The sequence below is a fragment of the Artemia sp. Qi Xiang Cuo genome, chromosome 11, assembly GCF_049724085.1.
Source record: "Artemia sp. Qi Xiang Cuo chromosome 11, ASM4972408v1, whole genome shotgun sequence".
In the NCBI taxonomy this organism is placed as follows: Eukaryota; Metazoa; Arthropoda; class Branchiopoda; order Anostraca; family Artemiidae; genus Artemia; species Artemia sp. Qi Xiang Cuo.
Window position 1 is genome coordinate 39685311 of NC_142804.1, and position 13200 is coordinate 39698510.

Below are 13200 nucleotides of genomic sequence, written 5' to 3' on the forward strand. Positions count from 1 at the left end.
AGCCTTGGTAATAATCAAACAGTTTGTGGTAACAAACTGTAAGAAAGGAGCAACCCAGCTCAATAGTAACCAAAACTCTAAAAAACGGGATTTTGATACCAATAGATACATCAAAAGAATCAGATTTTAATGCTGATTTCAAATATATAAGTTTCATCAAGTTTAATCCTACCCAAAAGTTACACGCCTGAGAAAATTTGGATGATTTTTGAAAAAAGGGGGAAAGACCCCCTAAAAGTTATAGAACCTTAATGAAAATCACACCATCATATTCAGCGTATCAGAGAACCCTACTTTGAGGTTTCAACCCTCTATCTACAAAAATGTGGAATTTTGCATTTTTTGCCAGAAGAAAAATCATGGATGGGTGTTTATTTGTCTTTTTTTCCCCAGGGGTGATCGTATCGACTAAGTGGTCCTAGAATATCGTAGGAGGGCTCGTTCGAGCGGAAATTAAAAGTTCTAGTGCCCTTTTTAAGTGACCAAAAAAAATGGAGGGCAACTAGGCCCCCTCCGACGCTCAGTTTTTTTCCCAAAGTCACCCGATCAAAATTTTGAGATAGCCATATTGTTCAGCATGGTCGAAAATATGATAACTATGTCTTTTAGGATGACTTAATCTCCCGAAGTCCTCGGGGGGAGGGCTGAAAGTTATGAACTTTACCCAATGTTAACATATAGTATTGGATATTGGGAAGTGTACAGACGTTTTCAGGGGGGGGGGATTTTTTCTGGTAGTGGGGGGGATTTTTCCGGTAGTGGGGGGGGGGGCCCGGGGTTAGGTGGGAGGATCTTTCCATGAAAGAAGTTTTCATGGGGGAAGGGACATTGCTATGAACGGGACGCCGGATTTCCCAGCATTATTTAAAAAAGGTAAGAAATTAAGTAAAAAAAAAAAACAAGTGCTACAATTAGAAGTATGGCACAGGACGGTAGCTTAAAGCGCATAAAAATTATTACGTAGGCCTATATGGTAGGGTTTACCCCCTAGTCAATATCTCGCTCTTGAGTTCTAAGATTTTTTAGTACTATCATTAGCGCTCGTGATTCGCATTTGCTGCCTAGTTTATTAAGCGGTCATTTTTAAAGAATTGGAACAAAATTTGAACTTTAGCTTAAAGAGCAAGGTATTGAATAGGGGGCAAACCCCCTAATATATGTATTAAAAATATGTGAATATAGAAGTTCGTAACGTAAGTTTATTCGTAAGTTACGTATTACTAAAAAAACGTTCGTAAATAAAATTAATTAAGTTTCGAGAAAGCCATTGAACCAAATAAAAGTAAAATTAATATGCAAATTTTGTTTTAATTATTCACGCATGGATGAAAAATAACAAAACCTTCATCAATTAAAAAATGTTCAAAAATAAAGTAAAAAAAAGAAGTTTTTTTTTAACTGAAAGTAAGAAAAAACGGTGAAACTTTGAACAAACGTTAATTAATCCGTATATTAAGGAGGCTTTCCCCGCTTTAACGCCTCGCTCTTTACGCTTAAGTTTGACTTTCTCACAACTCTATTTTTTTAAACAATAAGAAACATTAGCGTAAAGAGCAAGGCGTTGAGGAGGGGAAAGCCCCTCTTTAAGCTTAAGTTCAAATTTTGCTCCAATTCTTTAAAAATGACCCCTTAATCACAAAGGCCGTTAATTAGAATAAATAGTTCTTATGAAAGTACTAAAAAATCTTTGGCTTAAAGAGTATTACATAATATTACTTTAATAATTATGTAATATTTTCTGTTCGTTTTAAGTTTTGATGTTGCTCCTTACTTTCAGTTGAAAAACTTGTTTCTTTTATTTAATTTTTGATCTTTTTCTTTAATAATGATGGGAAATCCAGCGCCCCCTTCATAGCAATGTCCCTTCCCCCATGAAAACTTCCTTCTTGGAAATATACTTCCACATAAACCCCAAACCACCCACCCCCCACCACCTACCAGAAAAAATTGCCCCTGAAAACGTCTGTATACTTCCCAATAACCAATACTATATGTTAACATTGGGTAAAGTTCATAACTTTCACCCCTCCCCCTGGGGACTTTGGGGGATTAAGTCATCCTAAAAGACGTAGTTATCATATTTTCGATCATGCTGAACAAAATGGCTATCTCAAAATTTTGATCGGATGACTTTTGGCAAAAGATGAGCATGGGAGGGGTCCTAGTTGCCCTCCATTTTATTGGTCACTTAAAAAGGGCACTAGAACTTTTAATTTCCATTCAAATGAGCCCTCCCATGATATTCTAGTGCCACTGTGTCAATACCATCACCCCTGTGAAAAAAAAATAATAAATAAATAAACACGTATCTGTGATCTTTAATTAACCAACCAGTATTTTAAGCCTAGGAGTCCAGCTGGACATAGGGAAACATATTAAGAAAACAATTCCTACTCCATAATATACAGAATAATCCTAGTTGACACATTTTGGAGAGGGAGAGCCTTTATCTTCACTTCTTTCCTTGTTTTTGAAGTTTTTCTGAGAAATTCATGGATTTTCTAGAACAAGTTTAAAAAAAAAACAAGTTTTTTTTTAACTGAAAGTAAGGAACGACGTTAAAACTTAAAACGAACAGAAATTATTCCATATATGAAAGGGGCTGTCCCCTCCTCAACGCCTCAATCTTTACGCTAAAGTTTGACTTTCTCACAACTCTATTTTTTTAAACAATAAGAAACATTAGCGTAAAGAGCAAGGCGTTGAGGAGGGGAAAGCCCCTCTTTAAGCTTAAGTTCAAATTTTGCTCCAATTCTTTAAAAATGACCCCTTAATCACAAAGGCCGTTAATTAGAATAAATAGTTCTTATGAAAGTACTAAAAAATCTTTGGCTTAAAGAGTATTACATAATATTACTTTAATAATTATGTAATATTTTCTGTTTGTTTTAAGTTTTGATGTTGCTCCTTACTTTCAGTTGAAAAACTTGTTTTTTTTTATTTAATTTTTGATCTTTTTCTTTAATAATGATGGAAAATCCAGCGCCCCATTCATAGCTATGTCCCTTCCCCCATGAAAACTTCCTTCATGGAAATATCCTTCCACATAAACCCCAAACCACCCACCCCCCACCACCTACCAGAAAAAATTGCCCCTGAAAACGTCTGTATACTTCCCAATAACCAATACTATATGTTAACATTGGGTAAAGTTCACAACTTTCAGCCCTCCCCTGGGGACTTTGCGGGATTAAGTCATCCTAAAAGACGTAGTTATCATATTTTTGATCATTCTGAACAAAATGGCTATCTCAAAATTTTGATTGGGTGACTTTTGGCAAAAGATGAGCATGGGAGGGGTCCTAGTTGCCCTCCATTTTATTGGTCACTTAAAAAGGGCACTAGAACTTTTAATTTCCATTCAAATGAGCCCTCCCATGATATTCTAGTGCCACTGTGTCAATACGATCACCCCTGTGAAAAAAAAATAATAAATAAATAAACACGTATCTGTGATCTTTCTTCTGGCAAAAAAATGCAAAATTCCACATTTTTGTAGATAGGTGCTTGAAACCTCTACAGTAGGGTTCTCTTATATGCTGAATGATGGTGTGATTTTCATTAAGGTTCTGTAATTTTTAGGGGGTCTTTCCCCCTTTTTTCTAAAATCATCCAAATTTTCTCAGGCGCCCAACTTTGATGTTACGTAATTGTAAACTTGATGAAACTTATATATTTGAAATCAGCATTAAAATCTGATTCTTTTGATGTATCTATTGGTATCAAAATTCCGTTTTTTAAGAGTTACGGTTACCATTGAGCCGGGTTGCTCCTTACTGTTTGATATCAAAATGGGTGCCCAACATAATTCTGCAGTTTAGTTATTTATAAAGCATAAAATTATAAAAATGAAGATTGCAGGGAAAAACGGCAACATGATCTCTGGGACTTTATTACATAAAAGAGCAATTAAGGTAAAAACAAAATTGTATAACAAAATTAATAAAGTTAAAAAAAGAATCTAGCTCTTACCTAAAAACAAGCCATTCAATTGCTTCTTGAGCAGGCAGAAGATGCATGTAAGGTGATGCTAGGCTTAAAAAGTCTCCAAGGATTTTAGAAACATTTCTATTAGTTTCTTTTGTTTCAACAAGTCTTTGAAATTTCTTTGATTCAACTGAGAATAACGATGCTTCATACCCAGAAAATTTTGTGTCTATCTTGGTTAGTTGCTGTAGACCTTTGACTCCTGAAATAAATTAGGAAGTTCAGTTAAGCAATAAAATAAGCAGTCGTTACATTAGAGAGTCTACTAACAAAAAATAACAGTTAATTATCTCATAATTTATATGGACATAGTTAAAAAATTTAGGGAAGGGAAGGGATCCTGTTATTAAACCAGATTCGCATTAGCCAATTAACCAACCAGTATTTTAAGCCTAGGAGTCCAGCTGGACATAGGGAAACATATTAAGAAAACAATTCCTACTCCATAATATACAGAATAATCCTAGTTGACACATTTTGGAGAGGGAGAGCCTTTATCTTCACTTCTTTCCTTGTTTTTGAAGTTTTTCTAAGAAATTCATGGATTTTCTAGAACCTATATATTCACAGTATATATACCCCCATCCCCCTAATTTCTTAGCTAACAACATGACATAAAGAGAAAACAAAAAACATACTATTCCCAGTCCAACAAAAATTGGCAGTATGTGCTTTTAACAAGTGCACTACAGCTAAGGTAAATCAAACAAACTGAATTCAGGAGTAAATAGTCTTGAAGCCACAGAACTAAAAGTCTTCTCCTTCTATAAGTGTGCTTTCCAATCTTAGGCTACACTCTGCAAGATAGTCTTACAGTCTTACCCCAGGTTCACAGAGATGCAATTTCATGTAGTTTTGCTAGGGAAAAGTTACTAGTCAACAAGTTTGAATATGAATTGTCTTCTGGGCCAAAGTTTCTTTCCAGGTAGTTGGCAAAATTAAATATTGTTAGAGAAATGTTATTAGTCAACGGGCTAGAAGAATTAAGCTTTTTTGGAGAAAAGTTATTAGTCAACTAGTTGGAAAAATTAAGTTTTGCTGGGGAAAAGTTATTAGTCAACTAGTTGGAAGAGGAAATTTTTGCTGGGGCAAAATTTATAGTCAAATAGTTGGAAAAAATTAAGTTTTGCTGGGGAGAAGTTATTAGTCAACTAGTTGAAAAAATTGGTAAATTCTACTTTAGCTACTTTTGGCTGTCTTGGAAAGGGGTTATGATAGGAAAATGAAACTTTCAGGGATGGGTCTACAGGTTAAAGTATGTCCTAGGAATGTGTTTTGAAGCACCTACCTCCACTCCTCCCTCTAGAGGGTCCTGAAATTTGCCTACATGAGCTATGACTAAAGTGAATATACCACTTGATGCCTTTTTGGTCAATATATACCAAATAATATTATTGTGTTTCAAATAAAGTGAATACACCATTCGATGCCTTTTTTTATGCTGATTATAAATATAATAAGCATTTCTATCGGAAATAAATTTCAGCCCCCCCCCCCCTATATAGGCTATACCTAACCTAACTGGTATATATTGACCACCTAACCCTGAATTGGCATATATAGGGGGGGGGCTGAAATTCATTTACGATAGAAATGATTATTATATTTGTAATCAGCATCAAAAAGGCATTTAATGATTTATTAACTTTAGTCCTAACTCAATAATATGATTTGGTATATATTGACCACCTTTTTTTATGCTCTTTACAAATATAATAATCATTTTTGTCGGAAATGAATTTTACCCCCCACCCCTATATATATATATAGCCTAACAATTCAGGGTATATATTTGGACATAAGGGGGGTGGGGGAAAGTTTAAACTTACCTCTCATTTACATCAGAAATAAAATTATTGAAATTTTGACAAAACAACATTTTACCTTAATTTTCAGTTATCAGTTTCTTTTTCTCTGGCTTTAGTTCTGAAAAGGCAATTCCTGTTACTTGAGTAGAATTTTAAACCATATCAATGTTTTTTTTTAAATTTAGGAAATGTATTTACATAGGCTATCTTTAAAAGCTCATAAATTAGGTTTGAGGAAAGTTATGAAGATGAAAAAATTTGTGTTGTAACTTGTACTTCATTTAAGCAGATTAGGCTATCTAATTTGCAAGGTTTCACTTTTATAACACACAGATTTTTAAAGGTCAGAACTCTTTAGAGAGAGAAAGAGTGGAGATAAGTACTTAAAAATACCTTCCCAAGACATATTGTAACTTGTAGACCCATTCCTGAAAGTTTGATTTTCCTAATCTAACCCCTTCCCAAGACAGCCAAAAGTAGCTAAAGTAGAATTTTACCCAACTTAAATTTTTTAATTAGTACTTTTATGTAGTATCTTATAGGCTACACTGTAAAACACTTTTTGATCCCTTGTCTCTTCTATTTCTTGCAAGCATCACAGGTTAAATTCATGAAATTTATGAAGTAACAGTATTAAGGCAACTTACAGGAAACAAAATTGGTTCAGGGTTAAATAGTAGAATACCTAGCAATACCAGTAACCCAAAACCTTACCTATTTCAAAAATATCATCAATCTCATAGTTTGACAGTTCTTCAGCATTAAATAACAGGGATGATTTTGCCTGTCGTATAGCTGAAACATGTGCTGGTGCGGACGTCTGCAGTGCTTGTAACTGTCGTGAAAGAGCGGTTTTAGACATTTTTATTTGTCCAAAGTAATTGATAGAAATACCACTAAATTATTTAAATGTTGAAAACCACGTTTTTAAGTTGCAAATTTTCCATATGAAATAGGCATTCATAGGCAATTTCCTATAGTACTTACATTGATGTTTACTATTTAGATGGCAGCAAGCAAATCTATTCTGGATTCACTGTAAACTATTTTGAAAAATAGATCGACCCATTTATTCGAAATAGGTAGTTTGATTTCTAACACGCACCAAGATAGAACACACTATAGTTTTGATTGTGTGAACCTAACTCTAATTAGCCATGGCTAAATTAGAATTCCTGTGTAAGAGATACTGAGCTTTCGACAAAAAGTTGATTTCTTAACTAATTGAGATTCATTTGGTGTCGCTTAGCTTAAACATCATCCCACATTCAACAGAGCTTATTGCGATCAATTGCAAAAGATTACTGAGTATGCGTAATTATTACGCTCTATTGAACGTTGTTTGAGTAGCAGAATGAATTTCAGTCAAAAATAACTAAAAAAAAATTGCTAATCCACAGTGCCATTGTTGAAGGGGCGAGGAGGGGCAGTGGCCCCTTCCTTAATAATTTGAAAAAAAAACTATAATTTATTAAAAAGCTTTAAAACTGTTGCTCGCCTTAAGTGTCAAAATCGCTCTTTGCTGTGAGCAGATAAGTTTTTTTTTTTTAATCAATCCATGCTCGTTTTTAACATACAGAAAACGAGGAAAAAAGGGTTCATTACACTTCACGATATGTTCCACATTAATGTTTTTTCAAATATACTGCCATTGAAACCTTATCTTCAAGTAAAAATGTGAGCCTAGTTAATGGCAAAATTGAAAAGTATCCTATGCCACATTTGTTCACGTCAATTTTTTCCCTAATATTTAAGGTGCGTTTACTTCCTAAAATCTATCAGTTCAAGATTAGATTCTCTTGTTTTAAATCTTTCAAAAGTGGAAATTCATATTGCCTCTGTACGACAGAAATGGAACTATTGAAGAATAAGAAGGTAGATTTACAGTGATATAATTTCCTGAATGAAAGAGAAATCAGAGGCAACGCTAAAGCTTTGCCTACAGTAAAGGCCATACGGCTCCAATGTTTTATTATTTATTTATGTATTTATTATTTTTTTCCCGAGAGGCACTTCATATGGAAGGGGTCGTCATAAAAACTTCTAAGGGGGCTCATTCAGTTGGAAATCAAGAGTTCTAGTGCCCTTTTTAAGGGTCAAAAGTAATAGGAAGGCAACGAACCCCCTTTCCACGCCCACCATTTCCCCAAACATATCCAATCAAAATTTTGAGATAGCTTTTTGTTCTACGTAGTTGATTTCCAGATAGAAATAATGTTTTTGAGGAGGATATTCCCCCCACAGCTGTCAGGGCAAGGGTTGTAAGTTATGCCCTGGGGGTATATAAGGTTTTTATAGAAAGCTTTGTCGTAGAAGCTTCAAAAAGGGTCAATTGGAAATTCAAAGGGCTAGTGCTCGTTTTCTAATTTGAAAGCGATTGGAGGGCCAATAACCTCCCTACCACGCCCACCATTTCCTCTAACTAATCCCATCAAAATTTCGAGAGAGCCATTTTGTTCAACGTGGTTGAAATTTCTGGAAATTATGTCTTTGAGGATGAGAATCCCCCCCCCCCAAACAGCCCTCAGGTCAAGGTTTGTAAGTTATTCCCTGGTGGCATATAAGGCTGTTATAGAAAGTGTTGTCGTAGACACTTCAAAAAGAGCTCATTCGATTGGAAATTTAAATGGATAATGCTCTTTTGAATAGTCAAAAGTGATTGCAGGGCAACTAACGCCCCTCTCAAGCCCACCTTTTCCCCAGACACGTCCAATAAAAATTTTGAGATAGCCATTTTTTTCAAATTAGTTGAAAGTTCTGTAAATTATATCTTTGAGCATCACTCCCCCCTCCAAGGTCTTCAAGGCAAGGGTTATAAGTTATACCCTGGGGCATATATGGTTCTTATGGAAGGAATGCTCGCATAAACTTCAGAAAGGTCTCATTTGATTGGAAATTGGAAGTTTGAGTTCCCTTTTTAAGCGTCAAAAGATATTTGTTCGGGTATTTAGCCACCAATATTATACCGGTAGGCCAGGATGCCACCAGTATTATAGTGGTAAGCTACAAAGCCACCAGTACTGGCGTGGTAATGTACGGGTGTCACCACTTATTGGAGGGGAAAGCCCCAGCCCCAAATTATAATGTGATGCCCGCCTCTACCACACCGGTTCTGCAAATATCAGGTTTGGTACTACCCTATTTACAGTATACTCTGTCCCAGGGTATGATAACGTGATCGAGTGGTCAAACGGCCACTTTCTAAGGTCAAGTGTACCCACCCTGGGTTTTACCACTAAAATTCTCTAACTCTCATCTTGGAGGTAACGAACCACCCTGTCAATATAATAATGACGGTATCTCGTAACTCTATTCCTAACCTGCCTGGGTTCCAGGAAATTTAGTACATAGTTTGTAGAAAATACATTACTTGTATTCTTCCAAACAGTCGGATATAATAACAAAATTATGCTTCCCCGAACGGGGTCTAAATGCAGACTAACTCAAAAATAATATTCTGTACACAAACTTTGCATAGGGGTGGACCTTCGCTTGGCCCAGCCAATCCTCTCAATCCCCATTCAAAATCCATTCTACTTTTTCTTAGCTTTATCTTTCAATGACTCAAGCCAAAAAGTCCAAAATAGAATTTAGTTCAAAGCTTACTTATTGCAAAACAACTTTAAATTATATTAAATTAATAACGAGACTTTAAATTGTCATTATACTATAGGCAAATCTAAGCAAATGTAATTACGGAACGAAAACAGGTCATTTATCTGAAAAGAAAAGAAAAAGGGGTAGAACCCCAACAATATTGGAGTGTAACCAGCCCTCCATGCCCTTTTTTTCCAAATGCATCCGATAAAAATTTTCAGATAGCTATTTTGTTAAAAATAGTTCAAAGATCATATAACAAAAATTCTAGTGTCGACACAACCCCCCAGGGCCCGAAGGCAGGCGTTGTAAGTTATGCCCTGGGGGAATATTTGATTCTTATGGAAGGGATGCTCGTAAAAACTTCAGAGAGGGCTAACTTGATTGGAAATGGAAATTTCTAGTTCAGTTCTGAGAATCAAAAGAGATTTGCCCCCCCACGCCCCTTTTTTCCCTAATGCATCGGATAAAAATTTGAGATAGCCATTAAGTTAAAAACTGTTCAAAAGCCAGATAACAAAAACTCAGGTGTTGACACAGCCCCCCCGGGCCCGGGGGCGGGCATTGTAAGTTATGCCCATGGAGCATAAATGGCTCTTATTGAAGGGATACTTGTATAAGCTTCAAAGAGGGCTCATTTGATTGCAAATTGAAAGTTTGAGTTCACTTTTTCATTGTCAAATAAGATCCGAGGGCAACTAGCCCCCCCCCCCATTCCTTTCTTTTCTAAACACATCTGACCAAAATTTTGGGGTGGACATTTTGTAAAAAAAAAAAAATAGTTCAAAGGTCGGATAAGAAAAACTCCGGTGTCAATACAACCCCCAGGGCCCAGGAGAAGGCGTTCTAGGTTATGGCCTAAGGACATATATTGTTCTTATGAAAGGGATGCTCGTATAAACTCCATAGAGGGCTCATTTGATTGGAAATTGAAAGTTCTAGTTCATTTTTTAAGAGTCAAGAGATTTAAGGGCAACTAGCCCCCCATGCCCTTTCTTCCCTAACCCATCCGCTACAAATTTTGAGATAGCCAGTTTTTTAACAATTGTTCAAAAATTAGCTAACAAAAACTCTGGTGTCATTAAAACCCCCCAGGGCCCAGGGGGTAGGCGTTGTAAGTGCTGTCCTGGGGGCGTGCATGGTTCTTATGAAAGGGATGCTCGTATAAACTTCAGAGGGCTCATTTGATTGGAAATTGAAAGTTCTAGTTCACTTTTTAAGAGTCAAAAGATATCCGAGGGCAACTACCCCGCTTTTCTTCCCCACACACCTTTTTTTCTCCAAGCCTTCCCGATAAAATTTTTAAAATAACCATTTCATTAAAACAGTGGCAGGCGTTGTAAGTAATGCTCTGGGGGCATATATCGTTTTTATGGAAGGGATACTTGTATACACTTCGGAGAGGGTTAATTTGATTGGAAATTGAAATTTACTTGTTCGCTTTTTAAGAGTCAAAAGAGATTGGAGGGCAACTAGCCCCCCTCCCGCCCCCACGCCCTAAATGCATCAGATAAAAATTTTGATATATGCATTTTGTTTAAAATAGTTCAAAGTTCATATAACAAAAATTCCGGTGTCAAAACAGCCCCCCAGGGCCCAAGGGTAGGCGTTACAAGTTATGCCCTGGGGCATATATGGTTGTTATCGAAGGGATGCTCGTATAAACTTCATTGAGGGCTCATTTGATTAGAAATTGAAAGTTGTAATTCACTTTTTAAGAGTAAAAAGTTATCAGAGGGCAGCTAGCCTCCCCCACACTTCATTTTTTTTTCCCAGACGCACTTCATATAGAAGGGGTCGTCGTATAAACTTCAAAGGGGGCTCATTTCAAAGGGGGCAAACTTTTTTCACTTTGTTACTGTTACTTTCATATATATTTTTATATTTTGATGAAGATTTGATTTTTTTTTAAAGTTTGATTTTGAAATAAGGAATTTTTGAAAACTTGAAACTTTTTGCAATCAAAACCGAACAAAAATTAATTAAAAGAAAAAACTTTCCCGAAAAGAAGTTTTTCAAAGAAAAGTAAAGGCAATTTTCAACTTAAGCTCAGTAGATACAAATACCTGATAAAATTCAAACTCAAAACGACCAGAAATTACTATTAAAGAGTAAATGAAACCCAAAACGAACAGAAATTAAATAAACAATCATAGGAAAAAATATACAACAAGTAATAATGTAAATGAATAAATAGATCTTAGAGCGAGTAATGCTTAGATGGAATATGAAAATCAAGCTTAAAACGAAAAAAGAATAATTTGCTATTGAAGTATAAATAAAACTTAAAACGAATAGAAATTAAATAAACAATCAACGCAAACAAACATACAATAGATATTAATGTAAATGAATAAATAAATCTTAAAACGAGTGAAACCTAAATTGAATATGCAAATCAAGCTTGAAAAAAAAAAATCACTACGAACAAGAGTTTGGGTATCGCCTCCTTCTCTCACTGTAAAAGTCTAAAACCTATTGCGTCATTGGCGCTTAACTGAAAACCATTTACGTCTTGAACAGTCTTGGAAAGTATAAACAACATAAAATTTAATATTTTATATATAATTATATTAGTTGTTGAAATATCCATTAGTTCAAGAATTTATTTAACTCTAATTTTTTTTTCAACGCTGTAAGAAATGGAAATTTTTTTTTTTTTAATATAATTTATTTTCAGTGTAGCGCCAATGACGCAGTAGGCTTTTGGTTTTTATTAAATAAAAAAAACAAGTTTTTTTAACTGAAAGTAAGGAACGGCGTTAAAACTTAAAACGTACAGAAATTATTCCGTATATGAAAGGGTGCTGTCCCCTCCTCAATGCCTCGCTCTTTACGCTAAAGTTTTTTTATTGTTTAACAAAAATAGAGTTGTGAGAAAGTCAAACTTTAGCGTAAAGAGCGAGGCGTTGAGGAGGGGACAGCCCCCTTCATATACGGAATAATTTCTGTTCGTTTTAAGTTTTAACGTCGTTCCTTACTTTCAGTTAAAAAAACTTGTTTTTTTTATTTAATTTTTGAACGTTTTTGAATTAATGCAGGTTTTGATTTTGGCTCACCGTACATGAATAATTAAAACAAAATTTGCATATTATATTTGGTTAAATGGCTTTCTCGAAACTTGTTTAATTTTATTTACGAACGTTTTTATTAGTAATAAATATACGTAACTTAGAATTAACTTACGTAACGAACTTCTATATTCATAAATTTTTAACACGTATACTAGGGGGTTCGCCCCCTAGTCAATACCCTGCTCTTTAAACTATAGTTCGAATTTTTTTTCCAGTTCTTTAAAAATGACCTCTTAATCACAATCAGTTGATCAGTTGAAAAACTTGTTTTTTTAAATTTAATTCCTGATCTTTTTCTTTAATAATGCTGGGAAATCCGGCGCCCCCTTCATAGCAATGTCCCTTCCCCCATGAAAACTTCCTTCATGGAAAGCTCCTTCCATATAGCCCCCGCCCAGCGCCGTCCCCCGCCTCCCCGAAAAAATCTCCTCTGAAAAAGTCTGTATACTTCCCAATAACCAATACTATCTGTTAACATTGAGTAAAGTTCATAACTTTCAGCCCTCCCCCTGGGGACTTTGGGGGATCAAGTCATCCTAAAAGACATATTTATCATATTTTCAACGATATTAAACAAAATGGGTATCTAAAAATTTTTATCAGGTGACTTTGGAAAAAAATGAGCCTGGGAGGGGGTCTATTTGCCGTCAATTTTTTTTGGTCACTTAGAAGGGGAATTATAAAATTGAAGATACGGTCGAAAGAAATCATTTAAAATATTCTAAGACCACTGG

The 13200-nt window shown here is 35.3% G+C and overlaps 1 protein-coding gene across 1 annotated transcript in view; it reads right to left on the reverse strand.

The window, feature by feature from the left end:
• The window catches only part of l(2)k09022 (HEAT repeat containing 1 homolog l(2)k09022), a 175236-nt gene extending 168510 nt beyond the window's left edge, over positions 1 to 6726 (reverse strand). The window contains exons 1-2 of the mRNA XM_089096772.1: positions 6510 to 6726; positions 3973 to 4189 (exon numbers count right to left, since the gene is read on the reverse strand). Coding sequence (XP_088952898.1) covers positions 3973 to 4189; positions 6510 to 6657 — 365 coding nt within the window. The 5' untranslated portion in view covers positions 6658 to 6726. The remainder of the gene's footprint in view (positions 1 to 3972; positions 4190 to 6509) is intronic.
• Between the last annotated feature and the right edge of the window lie 6474 nt (positions 6727 to 13200).